This window comes from Labeo rohita, chromosome 25, assembly GCF_022985175.1.
Source record: "Labeo rohita strain BAU-BD-2019 chromosome 25, IGBB_LRoh.1.0, whole genome shotgun sequence".
NCBI classification, from domain to species: domain Eukaryota; kingdom Metazoa; phylum Chordata; class Actinopteri; order Cypriniformes; family Cyprinidae; genus Labeo; species Labeo rohita.
This window is the reverse complement of record NC_066893.1, coordinates 23,481,064-23,498,076: the sequence shown is the minus strand read 5'-3', so window position 1 is coordinate 23,498,076 and position 17,013 is coordinate 23,481,064. Positions and strand designations below refer to the sequence as shown.

The 17,013-nt window shown below is 32.6% G+C and overlaps 2 protein-coding genes across 2 annotated transcripts; one reads left to right on the top strand and one right to left on the bottom strand.

Moving 5' to 3' along the window:
- Positions 1-219: 219 nt before the first annotated feature.
- Positions 220-2,000, top strand: ppib (peptidylprolyl isomerase B (cyclophilin B)). The gene is made up of 5 exons (XM_051099882.1): positions 220-460; positions 885-998; positions 1,084-1,177; positions 1,327-1,511; positions 1,620-2,000. Exons 1-5 carry the CDS (start codon positions 326-328, stop codon positions 1,740-1,742), a joined length of 651 nt encoding a protein of 216 aa, XP_050955839.1. The 5' UTR covers positions 220-325; the 3' UTR covers positions 1,743-2,000.
- Positions 2,001-2,061: 61 nt separating this feature from the next.
- snx22 (sorting nexin 22) lies at positions 2,062-15,665 on the bottom strand. Its single transcript, XM_051099881.1, has 7 exons — positions 15,464-15,665; positions 13,411-13,612; positions 6,185-6,373; positions 4,150-4,244; positions 3,948-3,986; positions 3,794-3,861; positions 2,062-3,692 (listed from the first exon to the last, which is right to left on the bottom strand). The coding sequence occupies exons 2-7, from the start codon at positions 13,498-13,500 to the stop codon at positions 3,499-3,501; spliced, it is 675 nt and encodes a 224-aa protein (XP_050955838.1). The 5' UTR covers positions 13,501-13,612; positions 15,464-15,665; the 3' UTR covers positions 2,062-3,498.
- Positions 15,666-17,013: the final 1,348 nt, after the last annotated feature.

The window sequence follows — 17,013 nt, the reverse complement described above, 5'->3', positions numbered from 1 at the left end:
TGGCTCCGTCCATTCCTTACGCGTTTCAAACTCTGATTGGCTCTTCGCTCCTTGACAGACAAAAGCTCGTCCAATCAGCGTCCGACGAGTCGGGCCACGTCACACAGAACGGAATACGCTCCCAGCGCCTGTTTTCAGATCAGCTCAGCGTTGTTTGTTCCTACAGTGAGCGGATTTACTGAAGTGTTCCTGGATCAGCGCTAGCGCTCGAACCTCGTCCTGTGGTTTGTACTGAATTCTGGGCGCAGCGCAAATCTCCTCCCCGGATGCCCCAGAAACCCTAACACACAGTCATCGCCACACATACAGTTTTTTCGGGTTGTTCATGGTGCGGATCTGTGAGAGGAGGATGAAGTTTTTGGTGGCAGTCACGCTGATCGTCGGCTCGGTGGTTTTCCTGCTTTTCCCGAGCGGGTCAGAGGCGGATGAGAAGAAAAAGGGACCGAAAGTCACGGCCAAGGTACAAAAGCGCAGCGCTGCTCTACATTCACTGCATAGCCGTGTCTGGCCTATGGCAGACAAATGATATAATCCGAATTCCATTTCGAATTTTAATATTGCGTTTACACTTGCATTCAGCGTGCCAGATTCGCGTAGCTTGCTTGAAAACCATTTGCATGTTTTTTTTTTTTGTTTGTTTTTTTTTGTTAGCATTTTCCGAATTTAATTGGTTTTGTGCTAAATATACTATTACAGCAAAGCTGGTAACATTGCGCAAGTGTTTCCTGATTGATTTTAAAAAAATTGCATGAGTATTTGCCACTTGACCTGATGTCTAACAATAAATCTGGGTTTTATGGCCTCTTGTGAAATGAATTCACCATAATGCATGTGCAGAACTGTTGTTTGATGTTCTGGTGTGACTCCGGATTTGGTTTTCCCAGGTGTACTTTGACATCAGGATCGGCGATGAGGATGCAGGACGGATCGTCATTGGACTCTTTGGAAAGACTGTCCCTAAAACAACGGAAAATTTCCTCCAGCTGGCCACCGGAGAGGTGAGCTTTCTTTTCCTTGCTCTGCTGTTGAGCATGTGTGATTCATAGTAAAATGAGTCTAAATGAATGCTATTCTGATTTCCAGAAAGGATTTGGTTACAAGGGCAGCAAGTTCCACCGTGTGATCAAAGACTTCATGATCCAGGGAGGAGATTTCACTAGAGGAGATGGAACCGGAGGTATTAAAGTACTCAAAATTAGATCTCATTAAGATTATCAATGCAGTACATATGTTTTTTTTGAGGCTTTGGGGTCTCTCAGATGCCAAAGACGAATGTTAAACCTAATTTTTTTAGCTCGAAGACATTTCTAACGCCTCTTTATGTAGGTAAGAGCATCTACGGAGACCGTTTCCCTGATGAGAACTTCAAGCTGAAGCATTATGGACCTGGTTGGCTCAGCATGGCCAATGCTGGTAAAGACACCAACGGCTCCCAGTTCTTCATCACCACCGTCCAAACACCATGGCTGGACGGCAAACACGTTGTGTTTGGCAAAATCCTGGAGGGCATGGTGAGTATCTCCACTTTGTCCATCTGTGAAGAAGTTATCTGTTCCTCCATACTCATAGAAGTGCATTTACTCCAGTGGCCGTGCTGATTTTTTCCTGCTGTCTTCCAGGATGTGGTGAGAAAGATTGAGAGCACAAAGACAGATGGGCGAGATAAACCTCTCAAAGACGTCATTATCCACGACAGCGGCAAGATCGAGGTGGAAAAGCCTTTCGCAGTAGCTAAAGAGTAATTTAAGTTTGGGGGAACAAGAGGACTCTGGGTTTAAGGGGATTGAATTTGGTGCCACTAGAGTTCTAGTGGAAATAAGAGTGTGTGTACGTGCTCATTGGAGCTCCGCCCCTCACGGGACCGTCACACACCAGTCCTGATCCGCAGAGCGGTACATCCTGGGTCCAGTTCAAACCGGCATTCCACACGGTCAGATTCCTGACCCACTTCAACCTGCTTTTGTAAACAAAACTTCAATAAAGGATCCAGGTTTTCTTAATGCTGTTGTCTTTTTCTCATTATAAATCAGACACTGTTTTTATTTAATAGAAATACTCTTAATAAAAATGCAAAAGTTGTTTTACAGTACAGGTAAATATCTTGGCGCAGTAAAACAAAATGACTTTGAAATGTAAATTTCATGGAGAATTGTCCAGTTTATATTTTACAATGAAATTTGAAAGACAAAATATATACTTCAGAAAAATATTAAATGAATGCATAACAAATTAATGCAAAAAAAAGCTTACATTAAATTAGGTCTTTTGTTTATAGAAATGAAAATTGAGCTCAAAACTTGGTTTTAATATGGTGAAATTAAAGAACATTTAGTACAACATACTGCAATGACATTTGTACTTATATATATAGTGTGTCTGTATTGCCAAGGTTTCTAAAAATATTCTTTATTACTGACATAACAAATATATGCTAAATGAAATAAAATCATATATAGATGTCTTATGTCTTATTTTTATGCTCATAAAGATCAAATCAAAGTTATGCACAAAAAACCTTTAAAATATGAATTAAATTCAACACAACATATTACAATGATATTGTAAAACTCCATTTATACTTCAAATATCTTTAGTGCATTGCCAGTGTTCCTAAAAATCTTTATTATATATATATATATATATATATATATATATAAAACCATTTTTATGTCTTATTTTTAGGACCATTACCATTTTTATGACAATAAGAATTATGCTTATTCTAATGATTATTTTTGAATAAATTAAATTCAGTACAACATATTGCAATAATGTATAATTGCAGTTGTAATATAAATACACTACCAGTCAAAAGTTTTGTCTCTTCTGCATTTATTGGATTCAAAGTACAGCAAAAACAGTTAAATTCTGAAATATTTTTACTAATTCACAGCTCTGCAGATGCATTATGGTGAATTACTTTTTTTTCTATTTAAACATTTCAAAATGTAATTTATTCCTGTGATTTCAAAGCTGAATTTTTAGCATCATTAACTCTATTCACATGATTCTTCAGAAATCATTCTAATATTCTGATTTGCTGCTCAAAAAACATTTATTATTATTATGTTTAAAACAGCTGAATATAATTTTTCAGGTTTCTTTGATGAATAATAAGTTCAGAAGAACAGCATTTATCTGAAATAGAAATCTTTTGTAACATTATAAATCTCTTTATCATCACTTTTATGTCATTTTAAATAGTAAAAATATTTTATAGTATTACTGCTTCGCTGTATTTAGGATCAAATAAATGCAGGCTTGATGAAAAAACATAAAAAATCTTTTCACTTGTAATGTATTTACATGTAAATTTTTTTTTGGAATAGTATGGTTGGCAGGGCTCCTAAAAATCGTCCTTATTTTTTAAACTACAGACAGTTTTTGTGAGATTCACATAATGAAATATGACAAACCCAAAGATGAAAGATTCAGTCGATATAAACATGCAAAGGCACATTTAAAGCAGATGGAGTTGCTAGGCAACAGTGATTGCGCTCATATTCTGTGTGACTCTGGCAGAGAGCTGATATTGCTTCTGTTTATGGTAATAATGGGGATTTTGGGATGCACTGGGAGCTCTGGTGCACAGGTGAGGCCACTGGGTTTACCGCAGGTCTTTTTGAAACTCACTTTGACATCTCTGGGGTACAAACCCTGCAAGACGCCTGCCACCACGATATCAGGAAGATCTGGAGGGGGGGAAATGACCACAACAGAGTGTTTCATAGGCGTTTGGGTGCAAAAAACACATTTGTGTAATGACACAGTTACAGTAATCTGTCAGGTTTACCTGATCTGGATTCAAGCTGGTAAGGATCATCAGAGAACCCAACTACACGCTGATGGAATAACTGAAATCTGTAGAAAGACAGCGTTCAAAATCTGATTTTAAATAAGGGCTGAATTTATTTATTTATTTATTGAAGAAATGAGGATGAGCATACCTGTATCCATGCTCTTGACAGTCATCTGACTGGTTTTCACTGAAATATGACAATTAAGACATTAATAATGTCTGAAAGCAGTGGTAATATTATTATTAGCTCACTGTTATTAATTTAACTGAATTTTCTTAATAAACATTTCGATACATTGCTAAATTAAATTTGTGATGCTCCAGTGAAGTGATCTGGTGTAAATACATACTCAGAGCTGCAGTTCTTGCTCGCCGAATGAAAATGTTTGACCTGAAGGAAGTCCAGGAGCTCTTGAGGGACAATATCATTTCGATATAGAATTTCCTGAAATTGGTAGCAAATAAAAAAACAGTTATAACCTCAGTATGACATTATATTAAAAAGTTGATATATTCCAATATATTTTAATATGGTGGAATGGTATTTTATATATTGTATACTGTTATGTACTACAAAAGTCACTAAGGCTGCATTTATTTGATCTAAAATACAGTAAAAATGTGAATTATTTTTGCTATTTAATATAACTGTTTTCTATGTTACTATATTTTCAAATGTAATTTATTCCTGTGATGCAAAGCTGAATTTTCAGCATCATTACTCCAGTCTTCAGTGTCACATGATCCTTCAGAATTCATTCTAATATGATGCTCAAATAACATTTATTCCTATTATTACCATGTTGAATAAGTCGCTTAATATTTTTGTGGATTCTTTGAATTGAAAGAGCAGTTTATTGGAAATAGGAAATTATTATAAACGTCTTTTTGATCAATTCAATGCATCCTTGCTGATTAATTTCTTCTTCTATATTTTTGGAAAATGTTGTATGTACTATATACTGTGCTTTATATCTTATTTGTATGTGTATACTGAATACTGTGTATATATTGATTTCTAACAAGCACAAGTCTTCATAAAGGTTAAAAAAACAACCAAAATGTGGTTTATACAACCAGATTGTGTGCAATACCGTATCCAATTATGTGACCCTAAACATGACTCTCCATTTTGTGACATATGTACTATATAAAAATATATTCCTGTGTACTACACACACATAATTTAAGAATTATACAGTATATATCCATTGTTGGCTGACTAAAAATTGATTTCGGTAAATGAAAATTGAAGCTGAAATAAAAAACATTTTTTAAAAAATTAAACGAAAAAATGGAAAAATAAAAATTTAAACAAAAACTATAAATATTGTATTGTATAGTGAAATTACAGCTACACTACCAGTCAAAAGTTTTTGAAAAGTACGATTTTTTGTTTTTTAAAGAAGTCTCTTATGCTCGCCAACCCTGCATTTATTTGGTCCAAAGTGAAATATTTTTGTTGTAAAATGTAATTTATTCCTGTGATTTCAAAGCTGAATTTTTATTCTAATTTGCTTCTCAAAAACATTTATTATTATGTTAAAAACAGATGAGTAGATTTTTTTTCAGGTGTCTTTGATGAATAGAAAGTTCAGAAAAACAGCATTTATCTGAAATAAAAATCATTTGTAACATTGTAAATGTCTGTATCATCACTTTTGATCAATTCAAAGCAACCCCCCCAAAAAAAAATTAAATTAAATAAATAAAATAAAAAAAATTATACTGACTCCAAGCTTTTGAATGATATAGTGTATAATGTTACAAAAGCTTTTTGTTTCAGATAAATGCTGATCTTTTAATCTTTCTATTCATCAAAGAATCCTGAAAAAAAAAATTACTCAACCAATTTAAAAACTGATAATAATAATAATAATAATAATAATAATAATAAATGTTTCTTGAAGAGCAAATCAGCATATTAGAATGATTTTTAAAGGATCATGTGACACTAAAGACTGGAGTAATGATGCTGAAAATTCAGATTTGATCACAGGAATAAATTACATTAAAATATATTTGAAGAGAAAGCAGTTATTTTAAATATTAAAAATATTTCATAATATTACTTTGCTGTATTTTGGATCAAATAAATTCAGGCTTGATGAACAGAAGATAAAAATAATAAAAAATCGTACTGTTCAAAAACTTTTGACTGGTAGTGTAAATTGATAACAAAAATGACAATGAAAACTGAAAATGCAAAAATCAATGCTAATTCAAAATATGAATAAATAGCATAATAAATACACAACAAATGAAAACTGAAAGTGCAAAAATCAATGCTAATTCAAAATATGAATAAATAGCATAATAAATACAGAACAAAGCAACAACAAGTATAATAAACAGTATAATAAAATAAACACTAAATATCTCTACCTGGATGTAGTCTTCAAGTTCCTGTCGTCTTTGCTCCAGTGGTTTGGTTCTCAAATGCTGATTTCTCTTACTGGGAAAATCGGGAGCTCGCAAAATCTTTTTCAGCTTCCGGTGAAGTGTCTGAAATTCACTGTATCGCCGCAGAACAAAGTGTTTCCTTCCATTGAAGAGAATTTCCAACCTGAAGAGCTGAAAAACAAGAGAGTCTGTGTCATAAAACCCGTAAACGGTTAGAACAAACTTCAATAAAACTAAATGACTCTATAACTACCACCATGACAAGGCATTATTCGCCAGCAGGAGGCGCCGGTGCGCGTTTTAAACTTAAAGTTTAAAGTTTTGCGTCAGTGCGCCCTCTAGAGCTCTAATGTGGTCATCACGGTTTAAACACAGCAGTTATTAGTAACCAAACTCAAATTTTACATCACCTTTCTATCAGAAATGATTTAGAAACACCAAAGACTGTTCAGAGTGAATGACCTCATCAAAGCCAAACAAATATGACTGTGCAAAAGTTAGTCTTAATATAGGTCATGTGAGTTTACACAGGTTAAATCAGCACAGGCGTGGCGGTTCTTCAGGTAAGATCACACCCTGAGGTATTGAGTGTCTCTTTATAAAGACTCACGGCTCTTTATTGTCCACAACACAAAGAAATGTCAACGTGATGTATCTCTAAACCATCCATCTCTGGTGATCCTGACACTACAAGTGTTTTACTCATAAATGTGAATAATGAGAGGTGAATACTGTCTCTCACAATGACAGTGCATAGCATTTACTTCCTTCTTGACCAGATGCTTAAAATGTAAAATACCTGTTTAAATATAACTATTTTTGACATGAGGTCATGTGACTACTATTTTTAAAAGGCGGTATGCAGAGTTTATACTACACAGTATGCATTGAGTTAGTACTTCTTTGCCAGTTTAACCTTGATGTATGTGTGCATGGGGGGTTTAGGCCACATTGTGAGCAGATCTGAGAATTAGCAGTTTCCCGTTTTCCACCCATAACAAAGGAACACAGAACATTCAGTTCCACCAAACATTTCCCACTGTGAGCTCAATCTCAATCTTTCGCTTCTTAGTACCTCAAATATTTTTCTTGCTAAATCAGAGGCTGAGGGAGATAGGGAGAAGGAAATAAAAATGATTGTGTCTCAAGCATGTTTTGACAAGTCGGTGTTCAAGCATGCTCAACACGGTGATGGGAACTATTTATGCGGTGTTATGAACTAAAAAAAACCTGATTGAAATTAAGAGCTATTCAAGAACTTAAAGGGACAGTTCACCCCAAAAGATTATAATCATAAATCATATTTACACTCATGTCATTCCAAACCTGTATAATGATTTCTTTCTTCCATTAAACACAAAAGTCCTTTCCGTTTTAATGAAAGAGAACACCATACACGTTCAGAAATCTTAAAAATCTTAAATAAATGTATTGTTTAAATTGACTGTATAAATACATTTAAAAATATATTAAATACCGTATTTTAAAATATTAATGCACTTTTCCGTAAAATAAAAAATAACCTTTTTTAAAAAATTAATAAATCAATTATTTATTATTTACTTTTCCATGCAATAAAAGTGAATGGGTTGTTGATCACAAATATGTATAGAATTCTTTCAAAATATTCCATTTAATTTATATAAACTTACATGTATTTATATTTTAATATAAATATGTTTATAACCTTAAAACACATTTTAAATAAATTAACATAAATAAATATATGCTAAAATATTAAAGCCCTTTTCCATACAATAAAAGTGAATGGGTTGTCAATCATAAATATGTATAGAAAGTTTTCAATATACTGTATACAATTACATTTATATAAACATACATTTATTTATATTGTAATATAAATATGTAAATAAACTAAAAAAAATAAATTAAAAAAAAAATAAATTAAATATAAATAAATTAAATATATACTAAATTATTAAAGCCATTTTCCATAAAATAAAAGTAAATGGGTAGTCGATCACAAATATGTATAGAAATGTTTTAGTATATACAATTTAATTTATATAAGCATACATTTATTTATGTTTTAATATAAATATGTAAATAACCTTTGCAAAACAAAACACATTAGGTAATATTTTAATATAAATATTTAAATTAACCCTAAAAAATACATTTTAAATAATTTAAATATCATTTAATTAATTAATTAGGTTGTCGATCAGAAATATGTATATACATTTTTGAATTTGAATTTCATTTAAAAAAAAAAATTAGTTTTACTTTGTTATATTTTAATATAAATATGTAAATAAATAATTTTTTTAAATAAATAAATATTAATTAATTAATTATATACTAAAATATTAAATCGCTTTTCCATACAAGGAAAGTGAACAGGCTGCTGTATGTAAATGTATAAATATATATACAATTTAATTTATATGAATATACATTTATTTTTTAATAAATGTATTATAACATAAATGTATAAATAAATGTAAAAAGTAATACATATACATGTAAATTAATTTTAATAAACAAAATATATTGTATATTAAAATAATGAATTAACACATAGTAACATTTTAATAGCAAAATTATATATCTATATAAATATAATGAAAATGTTAACTTATTGTAATCAAACAAACCACAATATTGACTTTCAATTTCTGAAAATGCATTTCTGTCCATATATACTACTTTCACAATACTTGTTTTTAAAATTATTATTGGTTAAAGATTCACATAATGCAGGGTTGGAACAATATGAGGGTTAGTTGAACCATCCCTTTAAATCAGTGAATTCTACACAAGCTTTTTGGGTAAAGTGAGTTAGTGCAGGCGGGTGGAGAGCATTCCTGGTTAACAATGAAGACACATGTCTCTTTTGGGCACCAGATTGTGTCGTGTTTATCAGGGTCATGAGGACTCGATTTAAACCGAGTTTCTCCCTCTGTCGATCTTATAAAGCTCTCATTGTTACTGATGTTCAGGGCTGGATATTTCCGCTAAGATGAAGAACTCTCTTTCTCTATTCATCTCCAGTACAGTAATACTCATCTCTCTCGACTGTGACCTCTGACCTCCATTCTTCTGAAGTTCTACAGCTCTCAGTGTTTAGAGAAGTTTTCACAGCCTGCTCAGTCTGACAGGTGTGAGTGTGCATTTGGCATTACAGCTTTGACTGACATCAGCATGTTGCCGTGTGGTTGTGATTCAGCTGTGATTTAGCTGTTCTACTTTTAGCATCACACACAAACAACTGCCCCCGTTAAACCCTCTCATTCAGACTTCTGAGCACAAAAACTCCTCACACAGCTCCACGTTATCCATTTCTGATAATAAACTGGTGAGGAAAATGCACACATTCTAGTTTGGTCAGTTGATTTGGCTCCATCTAAATCTGATAAATAAACCAAACCGGCATTGTGTTATCTAGACGACACACAAAACATCTTTTAGGTGTTTTGAAAGCACAGTGACTCTCTTTCCTTCACTCTTGGCTGGGTCGGTTTTGGTTGCAGCTGGACAGGCCTAGAGAACTGGCTCAGACTCCACGTAACACACTGCTTCTACTATTTATCTATGGAACCTTATTTCAGTCATAGAATAAAAAATATAAAAAAGGTCATTGTGACATTTTTCCTCACAAGTGCGAGTTATCTCACAATTCTGACATTTTTCTATGAATTCTGAGTTTACATTTCATAATTCTTATTTTTATCTTGGAATTATATTTCCCAATTTTGTTTTTCCCCCTAGACTTTTAGACACTTGACCTGACTACATGCTCATGTAAAATTCTGAGAAACAAAAAAGTCTTTTTTCTGTGAAAAAAGTCAGAATTGTGAGATGTAAACTCAGATTTCTATGGAAAATTTGTGAATTGTGAGATGTAAACTTTCAATTTCAAAATATAAACTTGCAAGAGAAAAAAGTTAGAACTATGAGATGTAAACTCATATTTTTGTCTGAATTGTGAGATGTAAACATGCAATTGCAAAATATAGGTACACTCGCAATTCTAAGAACAAAGTTGGAATTCCGTAAATTCAAAATTCTGTGAAAAAAGTCAATTGTGTCATGTTCAACTCACAATTGTGAGATGTAAACTTCCAATTGGAAGTCATAAACTGAGAAAAAATATCTGAACTGCGAGATAAAAGTCAGAACTGTGAGATGTAAACTCAGAATTCTGTGAAAAAAGACAGAATCACAAGACGGAAACTTGCACTTGAAAAATATAAACTCGCAGTTCTGTGGAAAAAGTTGGAATTGCGAGATGTAACAGTTAGAATTCTGAAAAAAAAAAAAAAAAAAAAAAAAAGTCAGATTTGTGAGATGTGAACGTACAAGTCCCGGAAATTTTAGGCCTGAAAGATGTTTCCCTTTGAGATATAATTTTGTAATTATAAGAAAAGTCAGAATTGCAAGATGTAAAATCAGATATCTGTGAAAAAAATTGTGAGATGTAAACTTGCAATTGCAAAAAATAGGTACACTCGCAATTCTGAGAAAAAGGTTGGAATTGTGATTCGTAAACTCAGAATTGCAAGATATAAACCAGCAATTCTGAGAAAAAAAGTTGTGAGATTAAAGTATTGTGAGATGTAAACTCAGAATTCTGTGAAAAAAGTCAGAATCGTAAGACGTAAACTTGCAATTGCAAAATATAAACTTGCAATTCTGAGAAACGTCAGAATTGCAAGCCGTAAAAGTGCATGAAGTCAGTATTGTGTAATGTAAACTCGGAATTCTTTGAAAAAAATTCATAATTGTGTGACGTAAACTTAAAATTGCAAAATATAAACAAATTTTATTGTAAAATATAAACATAAAATATAAACTTTAAAAAGATTTCTGTGAAAAAAAGTCTTAACTGTGAGATGTAAACTTAAAAAGGTAAACTCACAATTCTGAGAAAAAATTTGGAATTGTGAGATGTAAACTCACAACTGCAATATATAAACACAATTCTGAGAAAAAAAGTTAAATACTGTGAGATAAAGGTCAGTATTGTGAGATGTAAACTCAGAATTCTGTGAAAAAAGTCAGAACTGTGAGACGTAAACTTGCAATTGCAAAATATAAACTCGCAATTCAGAGAAAAAAGTTGGAATTGCGAGCCGTAAATTCACAATTTCTTTATAACCTTACTATTCTGAAAAAAAAAAAAAAAACGCAATTGCAACATGTAAACTTTCAATTGCAAAATGTAAACTTGCAATTCTGACAAAAAGGTTGAAATTGCGATTCGTAAAATCAGAATTCTGGGAAAAAACTTCAGAATTGCGACATGCAAACTCACAACTTCAAGAAAACTGTTAGAACTATGAGATACAAGTCAATATTGTTAGACATAAACTCTTTTTTCAATTTTGTAAAAAAAAAAAAAGTTGGAATTGCGAGGATTCAACTTCAATTTCAATATATAAACTCACAATTCTGAGGAAAAAAAAGCCAGAATCGTGAGATATAAAATTGCAATTGCACAATATAAACTCGCATTTCTGACAAGAAGTTGAAATTGCAACATGTAAACTCAGATTTCTGTGAAAAAATCTGAACTGTGAGATGTAAACTTGCAAAAATAGGTAATCTCGCAATTCTGAGAAAAAAGTTGGAATTGCGATTCGTAAACTCAGAATTTTGTGAAAAATGTAAGAATTGCGACATGTAAACTCACAATTGCAAGATACAATCTCACAATTCTGAGAAAAAAGTTAGAACTATGAAAAAAGAAGTCAGTATAGTGTGATGTAAACTCAATTCTGTGTAAAAAAGTCATAATTGTAAGACATAAACAAAAAATTGGAACTGCGAGGCATAAACTTACCATTTTAATATATAAACTCACAATTCTGAAAAAAAGCCTGAATCTCAAGATGTAAAACCGCAATTGCAAAATATAAACTCACAATTCTGACAAAAAAGTAGGAATTGCAGATGTAAACTCACAATTGAAAGATATAAACTGACAAACTGGAGAAAAAAATCAGAATTGAAAGAAATCCACAACTGCGAGATATGAAATTGCAATTATGAGAAAAGTCTGAATTGCAAGATGTAACCTCAGAATTCTGAGACAAAAAAAAAAGTCAACTGTGAAGTGTAAACCTGCAATTGCAAGATATGTGAGAAAAAAAAGTTTTGTGAAATGAAATGGAATTATGCTTCCATAGTGATCAGTCAGTGCTATGAATGCTATAAAACACTCAAATCATCCAAAATCAAGAGTAAAAGGATAAAACGAGTTGAGATGTTTCACGCTGTCTAAATTGTGTTGCGTCAAACATGTCCTGTCATATTCCTGCTCCATCCGTTCCTGTAAGTGACGACAGAAGAGCTGCTGGAGTGCATCACGCTTCTATAGAATTGCATATTTCGTCATTTTTCCTCAGGCATTAAAATCCGTTGGAGACACACCTTTGAGAGAAGCACTTAGATAACTTGTTACTTTATATTTAATTGCATTTTTAAAATAATTTCTAGTACTCTGAGATATACCTACGCTTGTACTGGTCTTCCTTTTCAGTGGAACATTGTCGTAATGCAAACAACATGCTGAAAACATAAGCGCACAATAAATTTACCATCCCTAGTTGGAAGGTCATCTAAATGTAGCGCAACAATGTTGCCACAGCTCTCTTGCATATTACATTTCTACATTGTTACAACCAACATTGCAAAAGTACAAAAAAATAACGTTGTTATAAATGTTTCTTGTGTTGTCTGCTAAATGAATAAATGTTTCTAACTTTTGTTATGCATGTATTTAAAATAGCAACTCAATTTAGTGAAGCAATACTTTTACATTTTCGGTTGCTAGGTAACATTACGTCACAGAACGTTGACTGCATCTTAGAACTCATACAGTATATTTAAGAGATTATGGCAGGAATAACTTGATTACATAATCTAAAATACTAGTAACTTTGCAATGGTTCACCATTATAAGCATTTTCCTTCAAAACACAGTCGCTATAGTTGAAAAATGAAACTAAATTATAGAAATAATGTGATATCTCAAAAAATGTACAATAGTTTTACGGTTACAACAGCAAACCTGTATGGTATTTCTGTAAGGGAAGCCGCACAGACTGACTGGTAATCATTCTCAACTTTCATAATTAATGACAACTACAAAAGCACATGTGAAACGTCAAACGCACGTTCGAGCTCTATAATACATCAGTCCTGAGGAACCACAAATAGAAACGAGTTTCTGTATGACTTACTTTGCGCAACTTTCCAGTCTCGTCCACTTCTCTCATGAGAGACGGAATGAAGACCTCGATGACTGGAGACACACACTGATGATCCAACATCTCAAACACAAACGCACAGATCACTGACTGAACCGAAAATCAGATCCGTCTGTTCTGAATGATCACGGCTGACTGGGGAACAATCCGCCGCCGTGGATCTCCAGAGCTCCTCCTCCAAACAAACACACACACACGGACAGACAGCTGACATAAATAATGCCATTCAAACAGAACGGCATGATTGTGAAGATTAAGATCGTACCCAACATTATTTACGACCTGGTAAAGCGTTTTAATTAATTTTTAATTAATTAAATTGCATTGAATAACAATCACACTAGGAAAAAACATTGCTAACACAGGTAAACCAACTGCCAGAGAGTATAAAAAAAAGTTGCATAAACTGAGACATTAAAAATATCAATGACATAATCGTCTTCACTGGCTTGTCCGATTTTTTTTTTTGGTCCAATCAAATGGTGTTTCCCTATGGAAGCCCGTTCCGCCACTAAATAAGAATTTAAAAAAATGTTATTGGGACTTTTTATCTCACAACTGTGAATTCGCATTTAATTTCTCGCAATTGTGAGTTTATATCACACAATTGTAAAAAAAAAAAAAAAGTATTTGTGAGATAAACTTGAGAAATTGCATGATATAAACACAATTGCAAGAAAACTTTTTTCTTACAAATGCGAATTTGTATTTCGTAATTCTGACTTTTTTCTCGCATATGTTGCAATTGTGACTTTTTCTCTCAGAATTGTGATATAAACTCGCGGGAAAAAAGTCACAATTCTGAGAAATAAAGTTGCAATTCTGAGTAAAAAGTCACAATTCTGAGAAAAAAAGTCACAACAGCAACACTTAAACATTTTTCTTTATTTTTACAGTAAGTTACTAGCAGCAAGGTTGCCAGCAAGTTACTGTAATTTGTTTTACAGCAATGTACTGTAATGCTTTACAGTATGTAGAATAGTGTACTGGCACTGTAAAAAATAAAAAACACAATTTGTTGAGTCAGCTTAAAATAATTTGTTACCCTGCTGCCTTAAAATTTTAAGTTCAGTCAACTTGAAATGTTACAACTTAGATATTTGTGTTTGCTAAACTTAACAGATGGGTAAGTAACTCAGCTGCCTTATCATTTTAAGTTGATTCAACTCAAATATCTAAGTTGTCACTTAGTATAATTTAACAATTCAAGTTGAATAAACTTTTTTTGAGTTGACTTAACTTAAAATTTTAAGGCAGCCAGGTTACAAATTATTTTAAGTTGACTCAACAAATTGTTTTTTACAGTGTACAAAACAGTATTAAAGATATAAACTCAGTATTAAGACAGTATTAAGATATAAACTCGCAGTTATGAGAAATAAAGTCGCAATTGCGAGATGTAAACTCGCCATTCAATTCTGAGAAAAAAGATGCAATTCTGAGAAAAAAATCACAATAGCGAGATATAAACTTACAGTTCTCAGAAATAAAGTTGCAATTCTGAGAAAAAAAAAAGTCGCAATTCAGAGAAAAGTCATAATAGCGAGATATAAACTCGGAATTCGTAGAAATAAAGTTGCAATTCTTACAAAAAAGGTCGCATTTCGGAGAAAAAAGTCACAATAGCGAGAAATACATTTGCAATTCTGAGAAGAAAAGTCGCAACTCTGAGGAAAAAAAATTGCAATTCTGAGAAATAAAGTTGCAATTCTGAGAAAAAAAAGTTGCAATTCAGATAAAAAAAGTCACAATTGCAAGATATAAATTTGCAATTCTGAGAAGAAAAGTCATAATTCTGAGGAAAAAAGTCACAATTATGAGATATAAATTCGCAATTCTGAAAAATAAAGTTGCAATTCTGAGAAAAAAAAGTCACAATAGCAAGATATAAACTTGCAATTCTGATAAATAGTCACAATTCGGAGGAAAAAAAGTAAAAATTGCGTGATATAAACACAATTCGGACAAAAAGTTGCAATTGCGAGAGAAAATATAAGAATTGTGAGATAAAAAAAGTCGCAATTACCTTTTTTTATTTTTTATTCAGTGTCGGAAACAGGCTAGTTTCCAGTAAGAATGTCCCGCCTCAACCTCCGCCAGTGAATTACAATTTATCACTGTGATTTAAATTAAAAGCTCTTTACTATTAACAAACTTAATGCCTCACTTTTTTTGCTTATCACTTTTTTTTTCTTTTTTTGGAGTGAAAACTACGTTTCTCTAGAGATTATAATATTCTTCAAGTTCTTCAGACCAGTGTTTTCTGAACATCTATCTTTTTTTTTTTTTTTTTTTTTTTGAAGGTTAAATATAAAGAGTCCAGTGTCAGTTTGTCATTTACTCGGATCATGAGGCTGTCATGAGATCTCTCATTTATAAACACTTATCCTTAAACTTTATAATAGACTTCAGAGAAGTTACGTAAAAGGATATTTGTGTCATTTATCTATGGAGAGTACAAATGCACATTTATTTGTGCAATAAAATATTCTAGTCTTAGTTTCTACAAATGGTATTGATTGAATTTTACTGTTTAATTTCAGTAATAAATATTTAAGTGTTAAGTTTTTAAAATAGAATGCCTATTTTTGAAAGGTCAAATGGTTTTGTGCATCAGCACTAAACCTGACGTCCTCATTTCTTCTATCTGAATGGAGGATAAATGAGTATCACATGATTTCCCGTGACACACAACCATTCATGCATTTACTGCTGACTAAACACACACCAGTCTGAAGATAACCCACATTCCTGACGCTCAAGTGTTATCCCAACATTCCCACTTCATCCCAACTATTCAGTGCTCTCAGAGCTTATTCTTATCCAAAAAGAGCAACTGATCATGAACTCTGGACATTTTTTGACCTACACATTGCTGGAAAATAAACAAGCTGAAAAGTTTAATGATTAATGAATTTACACTTTAAAGGCTTTTGGTGAAAGATTAATTCCGCTGCAGCAGTAATAATTTTACCACAGTAAACCTTCAATGAGGTCACAGGAAAATGTCTCATCAAAGCTCAGAAGAGAAACAACCACTTGCGATAAGAGTATTAAATGAGAGCAGGCGCTTTCAACACAGAACAAATACTAAAAGAGGGAAGACCTGCAGGATCACTTCCTTCTTTAGTCCACTGTGTGGATGTGGATCTTTTGGCTCAAGGTTTCAGAAAGTGTGAACTGGTTGTGCTTTCACACAACCAGTTACGACCAATGTTGTTACTGGTAAAGTCTGAGTAAACCAATATAAAATGTTCTGAGTTTGTCACACCAGAGAAAAATGTATTATTAACTACCCAACCAAAATTAATTGATAAAAAAATTTAAATAAGCAGTATCTCTGCTCTCAAACGCTGAGGGTGTCCACGGTCAGCACTGAAACCATGCCCACTCACGGGAAAGCTGCCGCTTCTTCTCTCAAACATTTTCTACAACCTGAGTTGTTTTGTAAATTATTGCAACCAGGTAATATGCATTTACACAATGAAGGCACATCTAGCTAGCAAGCTGTAGGCTTTAGTAACTAACAGTAATGACAATAACTCGTTATAGAGCGGGCGAACAACTGATGCTAAT

Excerpts from the sequence above, each read along its gene's own strand:
- snx22 (XM_051099881.1), bottom strand. The coding sequence starts at position 13,500 with ATGTTGGATCATCAGTGTGTGTCTCCAGTCATCGAGGTCTTCATTCCG. Across the intron at positions 6,374-13,410 it reads AGACTGGAAAGTTGCGCAAA|CTCTTCAGGTTGGAAATTCT; the intron begins GTAAGTCATACA and ends CTTGTTTTTCAG. Across the intron at positions 3,862-3,947 it reads TGTCAAGAGCATGGATACAG|ATTTCAGTTATTCCATCAGC; the intron begins GTATGCTCATCC and ends GTCTTTCTACAG.
- ppib (XM_051099882.1), top strand. The coding sequence starts at position 326 with ATGGTGCGGATCTGTGAGAGGAGGATGAAGTTTTTGGTGGCAGTCACG. Across the intron at positions 461-884 it reads GACCGAAAGTCACGGCCAAG|GTGTACTTTGACATCAGGAT; the intron begins GTACAAAAGCGC and ends TGGTTTTCCCAG. Across the intron at positions 999-1,083 it reads TCCAGCTGGCCACCGGAGAG|AAAGGATTTGGTTACAAGGG; the intron begins GTGAGCTTTCTT and ends TCTGATTTCCAG.